Genomic DNA, 13,746 nt, shown 5'->3' with positions numbered 1-13,746 from the left:
TTTTTTTTCTTGCCTCCCTCCTGGAGCAAGATGATTACGAAGATGTTCAGGTAAAGAGACAATTTTTTTTAAAAAGAGTGGGGGCATTTTTTTAGTGGCTAGAGCCAGAGGTCAGCTGCCTACTTTGCTTTGGCAGAGAAATTTTTCTATGAACCCAGAGCACAAACTCATTTTTAAAAAGTAGTATATTCTTATTAGGTGGCTTTGAGATTCGTTTGTCCCCATGTATTTTTTTAGTGGTTAGAGAGTGGTTAGAACTTCAAGTTTATCCTGGCACTCCAGTGACTCACCCTGTGACCTTCAGCAACTGACTAAATATCTCTCTCACTTGCACTCATTTCACTGAGGAAAAATACTTACTTCACGAAGGAGTTGCTATGATTAGTAAGATCTTGGTAACATACATCTTCCAAGTGTAGTATTAGGTGTCTAATTACTTGATATTTATTGTTTTAAATACTGTTTTAAGAGGGAAACAGCTCTTAGCACCAGAAAAAAATAACATTTAATTATACTGGTGTTATTTTCATCAAGGCATTTAAATCTTAATTAATGAGCTTAAAGTTGGTATTTTTTAGAAATGATGTAAAAACATTTTAAATATTGTGCTTAAAGCAAATTCTTTGTGGTTTTTTGATATCCCCAATAGGTTTTCAACTTAAATAATTCTAAGTGAGAGTTTTTTTAAATTTGCTGTAGAACTTGAGAATTTACTGTTGCATCACAGTGTAAAATACAGTAATGCGAATATGTAAGATTTTTGCTGAGTTTTGTTAATAGTTGGATTAGGAATTGGGAGACCTGATTCAGGTTCTGTATTTGCTACTTACCTAGGTAACTTTAGGCAAGTCACTTTGAATCATAAGATTTAGAAAGGACCCAGGAATCCTTGTAGGCTTACCTCCAAGAAAAGGGATCTTGATAGCTATCAGAGTCAGAAGTAGATTACAGGCCTTCTCCAACTTCATTATACTCTCCTTCCTACCTCTAGTTGGTTTTCTTTTCTTTTTTTTTTTTTATTATTTTTTTTTTCTCTAAGAGTTGGTTTTCAAATTGTTTTTCATTTGCCTTCTTATATCATCTTAATTATTTGATTTATAATTATTCCCAGTCTCCCCTCTTCATGAGCCTGGATCTTTATACAAAACCTAACCCTTGTCCATAAGTAGAGCAAAGGAGAGTAAGGACTCAGAAATGACAAGTTACAGAACAAGGTGGTAGAGTATCAGTATCATCTTAATTTGCAGGCATTAATACATAAAACCAATAGGAAGGGATTTCCAGATAGCACTAAACTCTATTGTCTATGGTAATAGTTATTTTACTCATAATTGTATTTATTTTTGTATTTGTATTTGCACTTTTCAAAGGAGGTTTACTACTGTGATGAAGATAAGTTGTTGATTTCACATATTCATTAATTACAACAAATATTTACTAAGTAGCTTTTTTGTACAAGGTGTCTTATACCCATGTTATAGTATGCTTATGCCAAGTACAAAGAAGAATAATTTATAGATTTGAAATGAAAATAAATTTTATTTTTAGAAATAAAAATCTTATTTACATAGATACACAAATTATGTCCACTAACACTTAAATGTCCAGAACTGTGTTACCTGAGAGCTTCCCTTGTCCAGAATAAAGTTAAATATCATTAGGAAGCATAAAATGCTTCTAGGAAAACAGACATTAAATGTAACATTCATGCAGGTATAAAGTTTATACACTTGTAAGATAATACATTTTCAGGTGCTCTGGTTCTGTTTACTTTTAACTTGTATACAATTTTAAGAAATTTGATTATCTGACTTCCAAACCTAGAAATTAGAAGGATATATAGGTACTTAAAGATGATCATAGAATTTGTTTAAACTAACCCGAGAATTTAAAAAACATGGCTGTTTGGAACCATTTAGAAAAGAGGCAAATAGCCCTTCTTCTGACTGAGATTACTGTATTGCTCCATAGTCACCTTGATGGTTCTTACCAGGTCCATCATACTTTAAACTATAGTTAAGAAAGTTGGAAAGATGTATCACTGCAGTGCCCCTTGCTCATTGTACAGACTTAATAAGTGTTGATTGAAGGTGGATTTCTATCACAAATGACAAAATAAAACATTTTGATATTTACAGTAGATAAATGACTCCTTCAGATGAAATTTCGAGATGGTTGAAATTTTACCATGGATCCAATTATATTTTGGGGCAGCTAGGTGGCTCAGCAGATAGAACACTGGGCCTGAAGTCAGGAAGAAGCGAGTTCAGATGTGGCTCCAGAAGCTTACTAGCTGGGCAAGACACTCAACCCTATTTCCCTGTTTTCTCATCTTTAAAATAAGCTGGAGAAGGAAGGAGCAAACCACTCCAGTATCTTTGCCAAGAAAACCCCCAAAATGAGGTCACAGAGTCAGACATGACTGAATAGCAAATATTTTTTTCTAAAGTTTTATCTATATAAATTTAGGAAGCTATTCAAAAATGTTAAAGTATATTTTTCTTTTCAGATCTTTTATTGCCTCTAAGCTTTGAATGCTCAAAGAATAAACATTTTGCCATTTTTAGTTTCTAAAAATAACTTGTTTCAGCCATTGAAAACAAAACCAATAATCACTACTCAAAACTATTTTGATTATTGTAAACATGTTTAACATGTTCAAAAGACTTGTGCCTTTGAGAATACTTTATTTTCCCTTCTCTATTTTGGGAGAGTGACTTACAAAGGTGTCAGACTGCTGGAAGCCTAAGGATCAAACTAGATCAACTTAGTATCTGAAAGTTCAAGACATATTTCTATATCCTTCCAGCCCTACAAAAAGAAGCAGAGATCAATAAAATCAGTTTTACTTTCAAATTTAGCCCATCTCACCTTGATCCAGAAGGATGCTTTCTTATGGGAGAGGCTGCTGCTTTTAAGAGTTGCCACAGGCATGGGATTTTGTGTCTGTAGAAGATATTCTCCTAAAGTAATTTTTTATTCAATTTGATATAAAACTCTTATCTTCTAACAAAATAATATGCAGTATATAAACTTTATTAAAGTTGATAGTAGTGGCATTTGTTATATCTCTTTGGATAAAGCTGACAAGCTCACTATACAATTGATTTTTTTTTCCTTTGCTGCTTAGGTGTGATAGTTAATTCTTTTCTTTGGAACTGCTGCTCTCATTTTACAAATATGGGCAATTTTCAGTTTTGCCTCATATGTGGTTGCCTGAAACCTAGCTTTAAAAGAGATAGTACAGACTTTTTTTGTTGGTTTTTAAATTATATGCTCTGGGGAGCAGCTAGGTGGCTTAGTGGATAAAACACTGGTTTTGGAGTTCAAAGCCAACCTCAGACACTTTACATTTACTAGCAGTGTGACTTTGGACAAATTGCTTAACCTTGATTGCCTTCTTCCCTCCCCCCCCCCCAAAAAAAAAAAAAAGATATACTTTGCCACTGACTAGCTTTTTTAACTTTAGGAAATGTCATAGACTGACTCAAGAAAATGAAGGTAACTGAAGCTTGTCCTGCCTTTTCAAAGTATATTTTTAAAAAAATCAAATGAAATACGGATAGTTTTGGTTTTCAGCAGTCCACAATTATTGTCTAAATTTGTTTTCAACAGTTCATGATTATTGCCTAAATATGTTTTATGTATCCCTAAAGCTTTTTTTTTTTTTTTTTTTTAACCCTTGTGATTATTCCAGTTCAACTCATTGTACAACAGTGACATGGGTATCATGTTATTTATTCTTTGCTCATCTATTATTTCAGTGTCGGTACTCTTGCTACCATACAGTCTTGAACATAAGATTTGTAGCTGGTAGAAATCTGGATTTTTGAGCACTTCTATTTAAATCTGTGATAAATCTTGGAACCCTGGATCACCTCACCTTGCATTTTATATCAGTAATATAATAAAATTAGAGTTGGAAGGAACTTTTAGAGGTTATCCTGTCCATTCCCTCTTTTTTCATACAAAAGAACCAAAAAGATGTGTATATAGTAATGTTTCTAAAAATAATACAGAGAAACAACAAACAACTCATTTGAAACCCAGATCCTTGGATTCTAAATGTATTATTCTTCTAATTTACATATATCCAGATATAGGCTTCCAAGAACCTCTCTTGAGTAATTTAAAACCAGATGTCTCCAGTATCTTCTTAAACATTGAATCTTTCCACCTGAAGCAGTCGTAATGCCTTCTTTTTTTCTTAAATTCCATAAATTAATGGCTGAGAGAAGAAATTTGTATGGCATTCATTTCCCTGTTTAATGCTTTTTTTCTTAACTTGGAATATGCTGCTGCAGGTGGTTGGAGATCACTTTGTTATAAGCTAGTTGTCTCTTAAATACAAATAACTCATCAATTCCAATAATCAACACTTTGTATCACTGGAATATTCAACACATTTTTCAAAATCTCACTACTAAACAGTGACCTAATCTTAATTTGTAAGATTATTCTTTGGCCTGGAACTTTTGTGAATTCTTCAGTATAAAGAGTGTTCTGAGCTGGACCCTTGTGCAGGATGAGACTGTTGTTATTGAATTTCCATTGAGGTCCAGTTGCTTTCCTTTATACGTAGGAAGTCTGCTCTCCCTTTTCTCCTCTCCTTCATGCTCTTTGATAATTTCATGTGCAGATGAGAGTAAGCCCAGATTTGGGTTAAGGATGCCATTTGGCTGGGGAGTGTGTTTCTCCTCTTCAGCAGCTTGTGTTTTTTTTTTTTTTTTTTTTTAAAGTCAGTTTTAAGATATTCACATTCACCATGTTAATCTTTGGTGTTATCTGGGCAACAGATTAAATGCATTTTTTTTTTTTTTTTTTTTTTTTTGGAGGCAATTGGGGTTAAGTGACTTGCCCAGGATCACACAGTTAGGAGATGTTGAGTATCAGATCACATTTGAACTCGGGTCCTCCTGACTTCAGTGCTGGTGCTCTACACTGTGCCACCTAGCTGCCCCAGATTAAATGCATTTTTGAGTGTTTCATAGTTAAAATGGAAAACTGTCTTCCCATCATCCTTTTTTTACTGGCCCTTTGAGTAAAAACTTCCTATCTTAATTAGCCAAAAAGGTGAAGTAGAGCTGGGAAAGGGACTTGATAGGTTCTTGTATTGATAAACTGGTGAAATGGGTTAAAATTGTTTTTTTCTTTTGTTTTTGGTTTCTGAAGTCATTTAATTAATCTCAGCTCTACTCAATCTGTGAATTATCTGTTTGACTTTTTTTTTCCCCCTAAAAAAAAAAGATAGTAATAAAATGTGGCTCCCTTTAAAGTGATTTGAGATGACAGTGTAAGTTATTGAAGTGAGGGAAGGAATCTTTTTTCCTTCCCTTTTCCCCTCCTTTGTTTTCTTCTCATGGAACCTAAATGCCCTTGATATTTTTGGAAGCATTGTATACTCTTCAGTGGTTCAAAAAGGACCAACAGGCCCCTTTCTAGAAATTCATTGAATTGTGAAGGTTAGTATCTATCTCCTCTTAGCAGCAGCTCTTGGCATATTCCTCTTTGGATAAGTAAGTAGTCAATTAAACTGTAAGCACTTATCACCTTGGAGGATAGACAACCATTCACATTTTAGGTGCTAGTGATCCAAAGATTAAAAACAAAACGAATACTCTCTACTTTGAAGGAACTTTATTTTTTGTTGGAGAAGACAAGATATATAGATACATGTACATCCAGAATAAATAAATGGAATACAATTGAATGGAAATAAATGGAATAAATTGAATACAAATACAAGAGGGGAGTTCGGGGTTTAAAAACTTAGGATTCCTGCCTTTAATTTTCCTTTTTATTATTATAAATTTAATGAATACCAACAGACACAAACATTTTCCTGTATAAAAAAAAAAAGAATTGCTTGTGAAACTATGAATCTGTTCTCTAAAGCGAGGGTTTTTTGTATATTTCAAATTTAACTGTAGTTCTAATACTGGTCTATTTGTTCTGAACTTTGTTCTATTGTTTTTTAAATGATTAATTGACATTCTTTTCTTCGTTTTCTTCCCCTTTTTTGTTTCATTGTCCCTGCCTTCCAGACACCCTCTCCCATTCCCACCCCACAAATCCCTCCCTTGTACAATTTAATCATGAAAAAGAAAATGATACATTGATAGTGGTTGAAAAGGTTGTAGGGTTTTTTTGTATTTCTATTTGATTACTTTAAGAGGTGGGAAGCATGACTTAACATTAATCTTTTAGAGTCCTGATTGGTCATTGCTTTAATCATGTTTAATCAGGTTTTTCAGTAATTTTTCTATTACAGTGTTGTATTCATTGTATCTGGCAGTGAGGAGGCACTGTAGATAGAAAACTAGCCCCAGAGTCAGGAAAACAAGTTCAAATTTGGGCTCAGACACTGACCTTGAACAGGTCATTTAACCCTATTTGCCTGTTTCCTCATTTGTAAAATGAGCTAGGGAAGAAAACTGGAAATGATGTGGGAAAGATTCCTTTCTAGATTCCCATCTCCTCCTAGTGAATGTAATTACCCTTTGACTCACAAATCCTGATCCCTTTGAATTCCAATAGAAGATCCGGATCTATCCCAGCCCCACCCGGATCTGAGCCAACTTTGCGGCTACACCCAAAAGCCCCTCAAGCTAAATCTCCCATTATAAAAGGGAGCTGCTGGGATCCCTCTTTGCAGAGATTCCAAACATGCTAGAGCTGTGTGAGGACCCTCTGTCCACTGGACTCTGTCCGCTCTGTCCGGTGCCCTCTTTATCTCTACCTTCTCACTTATATCTCCACCTAACTCACTTACCTTCAACTAACTCCTTACTTCCAAAGCCCATAATAAATCTCTTTTATCAAGCTAGCTCTTGGGTTAATAAATACCTTTATTGGGGACTCTTGCTGACCTTGGGCCGAATCCAAGGGGGTTGCAGGGGAGCTCTGTTTACCTGCCACTAGACCTCAACTAAACCCTTATTTCACTAGATTCTCCCTAAATCTAGACCTTAATATTAATATTACAGTATCTTTGGTAAGAAAACCCCAAATGTGATCACACAGTCAGATATGACTGAGTGACAACAAATTCTTATTAATTGTTCTGGTTTTGATCACTTTCCTTTACATTAATTCATGCGTTCTGTCATAAACATGTTGGGTTTAAAATATCCAGGAATATACATTAGTTTGAAATGTCTAATAAGTGATCTAGGAGATATAACAATTATATTTTCTTTTTTTCAGGCTTAAAGATTTAGAAAAAGATGAGGATATTCTTACAGAAAAGGTAATTCCTTCTTAGATGATTTTTGTTTCTTATATTAGGCTGTTTACTTGTAGATATCCAAGATACTAGTTTTTAGTGGGAAGTATCAATTTGGTTTGTTTTTAACGAGAAGAGAGGCAACACAGAGTCAGGAAGACTTGAGTTCAAATTTGGTCTCATACTTGCTGGCCGCGTGACCTTGAACAAGTCCTTTAACCCTATTTGTCTCTTTCCTCATTTGTGCTGGTATAGGAAATTGGAAATTATTCCAGGATCTTTTCTTTTCTTGGTTCTACTTCTGTTTCATGGATCTGTATTGTGTGCTGCCATTGTCATTCATCTGCGTCTTTGCAATTGAAATGCCTGGAAAGTTCTTAAGGCTCTAAATCATCACTCTTTTCTCCAGGAATTTGTTAAGAAGAAATTAAGTCTACTGCATGAATTTTTGCAAGCAGAAGTACAGCATCAGTTATTTGACTTGGAGATCAAATTGCATAAAGAAGAGCTTTCTGAAGTAAGTCCATTTTTAACATTTCTATTTCTTTATGCATTTGCATACTTGTGAAGAAAGCTGGAAGATGAAATGAGTCTTTTTCACAAACCTTTCCTTGATGTGTCTTTATATTAAATAGAGCGAGTGAGTTGATGGAAAGTACCTGGCCTTTATTACAGGCTTTCACATGCTAATTATTGCTTAAATTGTTTCTTTCCTGCTCTAGGAAGGATACTTGTCCAAAGTAAAATTCCTGTTAAATAAAGAACTGTTTTTGGAAAACGGAGACCATCCTCTCACTTCAAGAGTGAATGGTTGTTTAGAAAACGGTATTTACACAAGTGACGAAGATTTTGAGAAAAGTGTTGAAGAAGATAGTACAGTAGAGATGGAGGAAGCAACTGGATCATCAACATCCTTGTCAAAAACCAGAAAATCTAGAAGAAGTAAATCAGATGGCGAGGCTAAAAGTAATCGCATTTCAACTTTGCCACATATAAATGTGTATTATAAATGTTCTTTATAATAATTTTAATGTTATATTGGCCTCGAAGGGGAGGGACTCTTCTTCTGCTTCTTTTCACTCCTGTCATGTACAAAACAAATTTTTAGGACGGAATATTCAAGTTTTCTTGAACAGAAATAGTTAACAAGTACTTGTGAATGATTTTGACTTTATTAGACCACATAGGATATATAAGAAATAGGTTCAAATAAATCTTTTGTGTGTCTGAATCCACTTGTTTTCTTAAACAACCCAAATGCCATCTTTGGCACTGTCAGACTACAACTCATCAAGTTTTTGTAGATTTTATTATTAAGGGCTAGATTATGTAATTCATTTTGTTCCCAGTTTATGAGTTAAAATGAACCAATGAGTTGCCTTGATTTGATGCAGCAGAAATGACATTGTGGTACTCTTCTATAAGAATCATAGGATAGTATGATTAATTGAATGGATGAAAAGTAGCCTATCTCTTGTATCTTATGTTCGTTCTACCCTTTTTTTTCTCTTGAGGGTTTTGATCATGTTGGTGAAGTGCTAAGCTTCTGTCCTTAAGGTTTTTTTAAACTGTACTTATGACCAGGTGCTGTTTTCATTTATATAATGAGGGTTTACCTTGAGTTTCTTTTTCTTTTTAAACAGAATCTTCAGCTAGCTCAAGGGTTACGAGAAGCTCTGGCAAGCAACCTACTATTGTATCTCTGTTTTCAAAAGGGTCAGTATGGCCTGTGCCTTAATTAGGCAACTTTTCTTTACTAATAGTGATTTAAATATTATTTTGGTTAGAATTATTGGTGGAAGGGATTTGAAGAATTTCACTTACTTTGGTAATTTATGAGAGACCCACTTCTCCATTTGTAGAGGGCCTGGTCAATAATCTCTATAACATTAAAAATCTTCTGAAGACCACATTTAAATGTTAAATGCTATGAGTTTGTTAATGTCTTTTGGAGAGCTCATTTTGTGAGTGCATTTTTAGTGCTGTTTCAGTTTTTACAAAAGCATTGTTTGGGGATCAAGATAGAGACATTTTATATGATTACTTGTAGACAGATTAGGATTTTAATCAGCATGAAATTATGTAGACCTTTTTGTAAACAAGGTAAGTATAAAACTCTTTGAGTCATTGGAGCAGTATCTTATTGTTTAGATAAGAAGAGTTTGCATTTTTTTTTCAAATTGGGATGTGTTGCATTTTGAATGACAGATCCGGTAAACGGAAATCAGAAGGGGCAACTGGAGAAATAAAGCAAGAAATGAATATAGAGAAGGAAGAAGAAAAGGTAACTTGAAGAATCTTAAAAGTTTACCTGTTTCAGTTTTTTGCTTTTTACGCATGACCATTTTTCTAGGGAAAATAATATATGGAATTATTGATGATGAGGACATCATATTGAATTTCGGTAATACTGGAAAAAATCTCTGTTGTTTTTGATTGAAAGTTATTCTTGTATTTGTAGGCTATTGGAAGTAATTGCCTCTTGATATTTCAGACCATCTCTTCTAAGCTCACATTTGATTTCTTTGTAATAATGTTGAGCTGGATGGTTGCTAGTATACTAAGGTAGGAGTATATAGTATATAGGTGGTACTCCTTGGAATTGCCTTTCCCCCCAAATTGGCAGCTTCTTAAGTTCCTCTCTTCCTTGGGTAGGGATAGGATTTTGAAACCAGGATTTTTTTCAATATAATATTCATTAACTGAGAAAAGGGTTATAAAATTGTAATTTTTGCTGCTTGTTAGTTCTGGTAATTGAATTCAACAAGTATTGACATCTACTAGGTTCTGTGGACATAAATCCATGAATGAAGTAGTTCTTTCCCTTGAGTTTACTGTGTATAGATATGTGGATATAGCATATAAAACTACATAATCTCTCTGTAATATAGTTTGTAGATGTGTTTTATCCATATAACTATGTGTTCTATACATGTCACAGACCCACATACATATATATGAATACACAGACTCAATTTAGAGGAATGGGAGATGGAAAGCATTACTACCATGGGGGAAGGGATCAGGAAAAGCTTCCTGTAAGAGGTGGCACTTGAGCTGAGTCATAAAGGGAGTTAGGATTTCCAAGATGTTAAGGAAGGAGTGCATTCTAGGCATGGAAGTAGATTATAGTGTAGACAGTATAGACTCAAGAAATGGAATAATCATGTATGGGGAGCAGCAGTTCAACCGATTGTCTTTGGAGTGTAAAAGTACATGGAGTAAGGTGTGATCTTGTCCTTTATATGAGAACGAAGGATGAACAGAGAAGTTATAGTGAGACCAGCTTGAGAGTGACTTTAAATGTCAAACAGAGTTCCTATGTAATCCTAGAGCCAATAGGGAACCATCATTGAAGCATCTACCCATCAGAATACTCTGTGGTTGAAGCCAGCTTCTGAAGGGTTGAAATGTGGATGTACAATCAGGAGGTAAAGCAACTAGTATAAATAGCTTTTCCCAGCAGTATGATTTAGAAAAAAATTACAGACTGATGGCAGGAACATTTTAGTAGAAGTGACCTGAAGATGTTAGTTGGGAGTTTGAGATAGTGAGCAGTCTTTAAAGGCAATATTATATAAAGAGTACTGGACTTGCCAGATGTGAGTTCTAAACAGTCTAAAAGATTGCATTGCTAACTTGCTGGGTAACTGGGTACACTTTGAACTTATTTCTTAATATGTAAAAAAATAACATGCAAGAAAATATTTTGTAAAGAATATAGCATTGTACAAATATAACCTAATCATCCTATGAAGTTCTTGATTTTTACATAAGTGCTTATGTTCTTAAACTTACAAAGGTAGCCACTTCATGCTAAGCCTGATTTTGAAGGAAGAATAGCACTTCTAGCTAGCCTTGATTTATTTTTTGTAATGGATAATTCTTTTGTACTATTTTAATATGTAAATGGGCCTTACACTGACCCACTAGCAATCACTTGTAGAAATCTTGGTTTATGAATTATATTTGGAAAAGATACACAGAATGATTTCCACTTTGGATGACACCTTAGAGTAGTTTCCAATCAAAGATAGAAAGGTTAGAGGCCTTCCTCTGTGATATGTACCTTGACAGATAACTGTTCATTAAGGAATATTATTATGTGGAAGAGGGTACTAGGTGGGGGATCTTAGAGATTCCTTTTGACAATGATTCCCTGATATTTTAGTCAACTCTCATTTCTCTCTATAATTCCTGTGGCATTTCTAATTAGTATCCTAAAATTTATTACTCTCATACAGAAAATTGGTAAATGTATATTAAAATATATGTACATATGTGTTAATACATATTTAGATGCATATATATTAATGAATACATACATACCAACTAGATTATAAAGTACTTGAGATCAAGGTGTGTTTTGTTGTTTTTACGTTTACCATATTCTTTAGTGAAGAAAAATCCTTCTTGGCTGTGGTGGCTTTCTAAGCATAATCTTTTGATGAAATTTTTTTACCTCTATATTTTTAATTGTTCCCTTTTAGGAACAAGGGGAAAAGAAAATGAAATTTGAACTCAAAGAAGGGTAAGGAGTGATTTTTTTTTTTTTTTTTTTTTTTTCCTGATCCTCATGTGTTCTAAAAGCATTTTATTACTCTGGGGAACAAGGAAGGTATAATTAGAGGATTTCTAGTAAGAGATTGGGGCTAATCAGAACCCAGATTAATTGAGACATTACTAAAGAAATTAGAAAGTGAACTTCTCACTTAATTGGATTCTTAACTTTTATGTTCTTAGGAATAATTCCTATTTTATAAATGTATCCTTTTGGAACTAGTGTTCATTACTGTGTTTAGCAGTGTGATACAGTAAAGAGAGGTCACAATTGGGACCCTCTAGTCTCACTTGTGCTGTGTTTCCCTGTAGGAAGACAAAACAAATCTTTGGATTTGTTTTCTTTATTAGTACAAGAAGGGACTTGCATTGTGATACATTGTGAAAGAGCTTTAATTTTAATTTTATAAACATAGGTATCCCCATTAGTACAGATGAAGTCTTTCCCTCTTTCATAAATTGCTATCCCCATAGAATTCATCATATTACTAGTATTCAGCTTAAAAGGTCAGTTTTCAGATACTGTATAACTGGACATAGTTGGAAGATTCTTTACATTGGTAAGACATTCTGTTTTGTTCTTGAGTAGCAGAGATATTTTTTTGAAATTTAATTTAATTTTTAATTTTTTCCTTTCTGTCCCTCCTATCAAGAAGACAAGAATTAAAAAAAAAACACACCAAAAAACAGTGTTACACTTTATTAGCCATGTCTAAAAAAAAAAAAAAAGAAAGGAAAAAATAAGTTTCAGTCCGCATTCTGAGTCAGTTAGCTCTATCTGAAGGTGTGGATAGCTTGTTTTCTGATGGATTCTTTGCAATTGTGATTCCTAAATTTTCAGTTATTTATCTTTACAATTGCAGAAGTATTTTTCCTGATTCTGCTCACTTTTCTTTGCAACAGTTCATACAAATCTTCCAATATTTTAAAAAATTTATCCCATTCATCATATCTTATAGTATAGCATAGTAGTGCATCATATTCATATTCCACAACTTTTTTAGCCACTCCCTAATTGACGAGTATCCCTTTAGTTTTTTTAATTGACACAAAAAAAGCAACACTATTTTTATATAGAAATCTATTTCCTCTTTTTTTATAAAATCTTTGGGGTATAGATCTAGTAGTGTATTCACTCAAAGTATATGTAGTTTAATAATTTTTTGGGCACAGTTCTAATTGTTTTCCAGCATGACTAGACCAATTCACGGTTCTATGATAGATCTTAGACCACTAGCCTGTGTGTCATAAGGCATCAGATAAGGACTTGCAAATTTTCACAAGTTATTTGGGTTTCTACTAATGGTATTATGTACCTTTTTAGATTCTGAATTTTAGATTTTACAAAAACTGCAGCTAGAGAATTTTCTATGAATGTATAGAAACCTGCCTAGGATTGTACAGAATTCACTAAGATGGAATTAGGAGTTAAATTATCACTGAGAAGCTGTTTTACAGAAGCCAAGTTTTAGTGTTGAATTTTCATTGCTTAATTGTTCTTTTTATACAGATCTGAAATAAAAGTAGTTCAGGGGAAAGCTGTACTACCTGTAAAGGTAAGTTGTTTGTGAATTAAGGCATATTAGTGTTTTTCTTAAATGTATTATTCCTGTACATACAACCCAGTATATTAGAACTAAAAATCTAAAAATGCTATTTACTAGGTGAGATTTTGGACATGTCTTTTAACTTGCTGTGTGGTTTTTTTCCCACAAATGTAAACTGAGGAATTGGATCAGATTTTTATTATATTATTATAAGGATCTTTTCAGCTTTAAATTTTATCACTCTTTAAATTCTATGGTAGGGAAGGTCTCAGAATAATAGTACAACACAAGAAGGCACATGGTAAAATTACCTGGTTTCTCTCCCATTGACACTCTCCATTCTCTCCAATTGATTTTGGTGTCAAATTATTAATTCATGTTAACTTTTTGAAACTACTGTTAGGTGGTTGGTGT

At 33.7% G+C, this 13,746-nt stretch overlaps 1 protein-coding gene across 1 annotated transcript in view; it reads left to right on the top strand.

Annotated features, from left to right (window-relative positions):
* The window catches only part of LOC100934323 (DNA (cytosine-5)-methyltransferase 1), a 40,982-nt gene that overhangs the window by 1,364 nt on the left and 25,872 nt on the right, over positions 1 to 13,746 (top strand). The window contains exons 2-8 of the mRNA XM_031947495.1: positions 7,207 to 7,249; positions 7,635 to 7,742; positions 7,948 to 8,191; positions 8,869 to 8,941; positions 9,434 to 9,509; positions 11,716 to 11,756; positions 13,296 to 13,341. Of these exons, the coding sequence (XP_031803355.1) occupies positions 7,207 to 7,249; positions 7,635 to 7,742; positions 7,948 to 8,191; positions 8,869 to 8,941; positions 9,434 to 9,509; positions 11,716 to 11,756; positions 13,296 to 13,341 (631 nt within the window). The remainder of the gene's footprint in view (positions 1 to 7,206; positions 7,250 to 7,634; positions 7,743 to 7,947; positions 8,192 to 8,868; positions 8,942 to 9,433; positions 9,510 to 11,715; positions 11,757 to 13,295; positions 13,342 to 13,746) is intronic.

This window comes from Sarcophilus harrisii, chromosome 1 (genome assembly GCF_902635505.1).
Source record: "Sarcophilus harrisii chromosome 1, mSarHar1.11, whole genome shotgun sequence".
Lineage (NCBI taxonomy): Eukaryota > Metazoa > Chordata > Mammalia > Dasyuromorphia > Dasyuridae > Sarcophilus > Sarcophilus harrisii.
The sequence above is the reverse complement of the archived record's forward strand: the minus strand, read 5'-3'. Positions and strand labels throughout refer to the sequence as shown.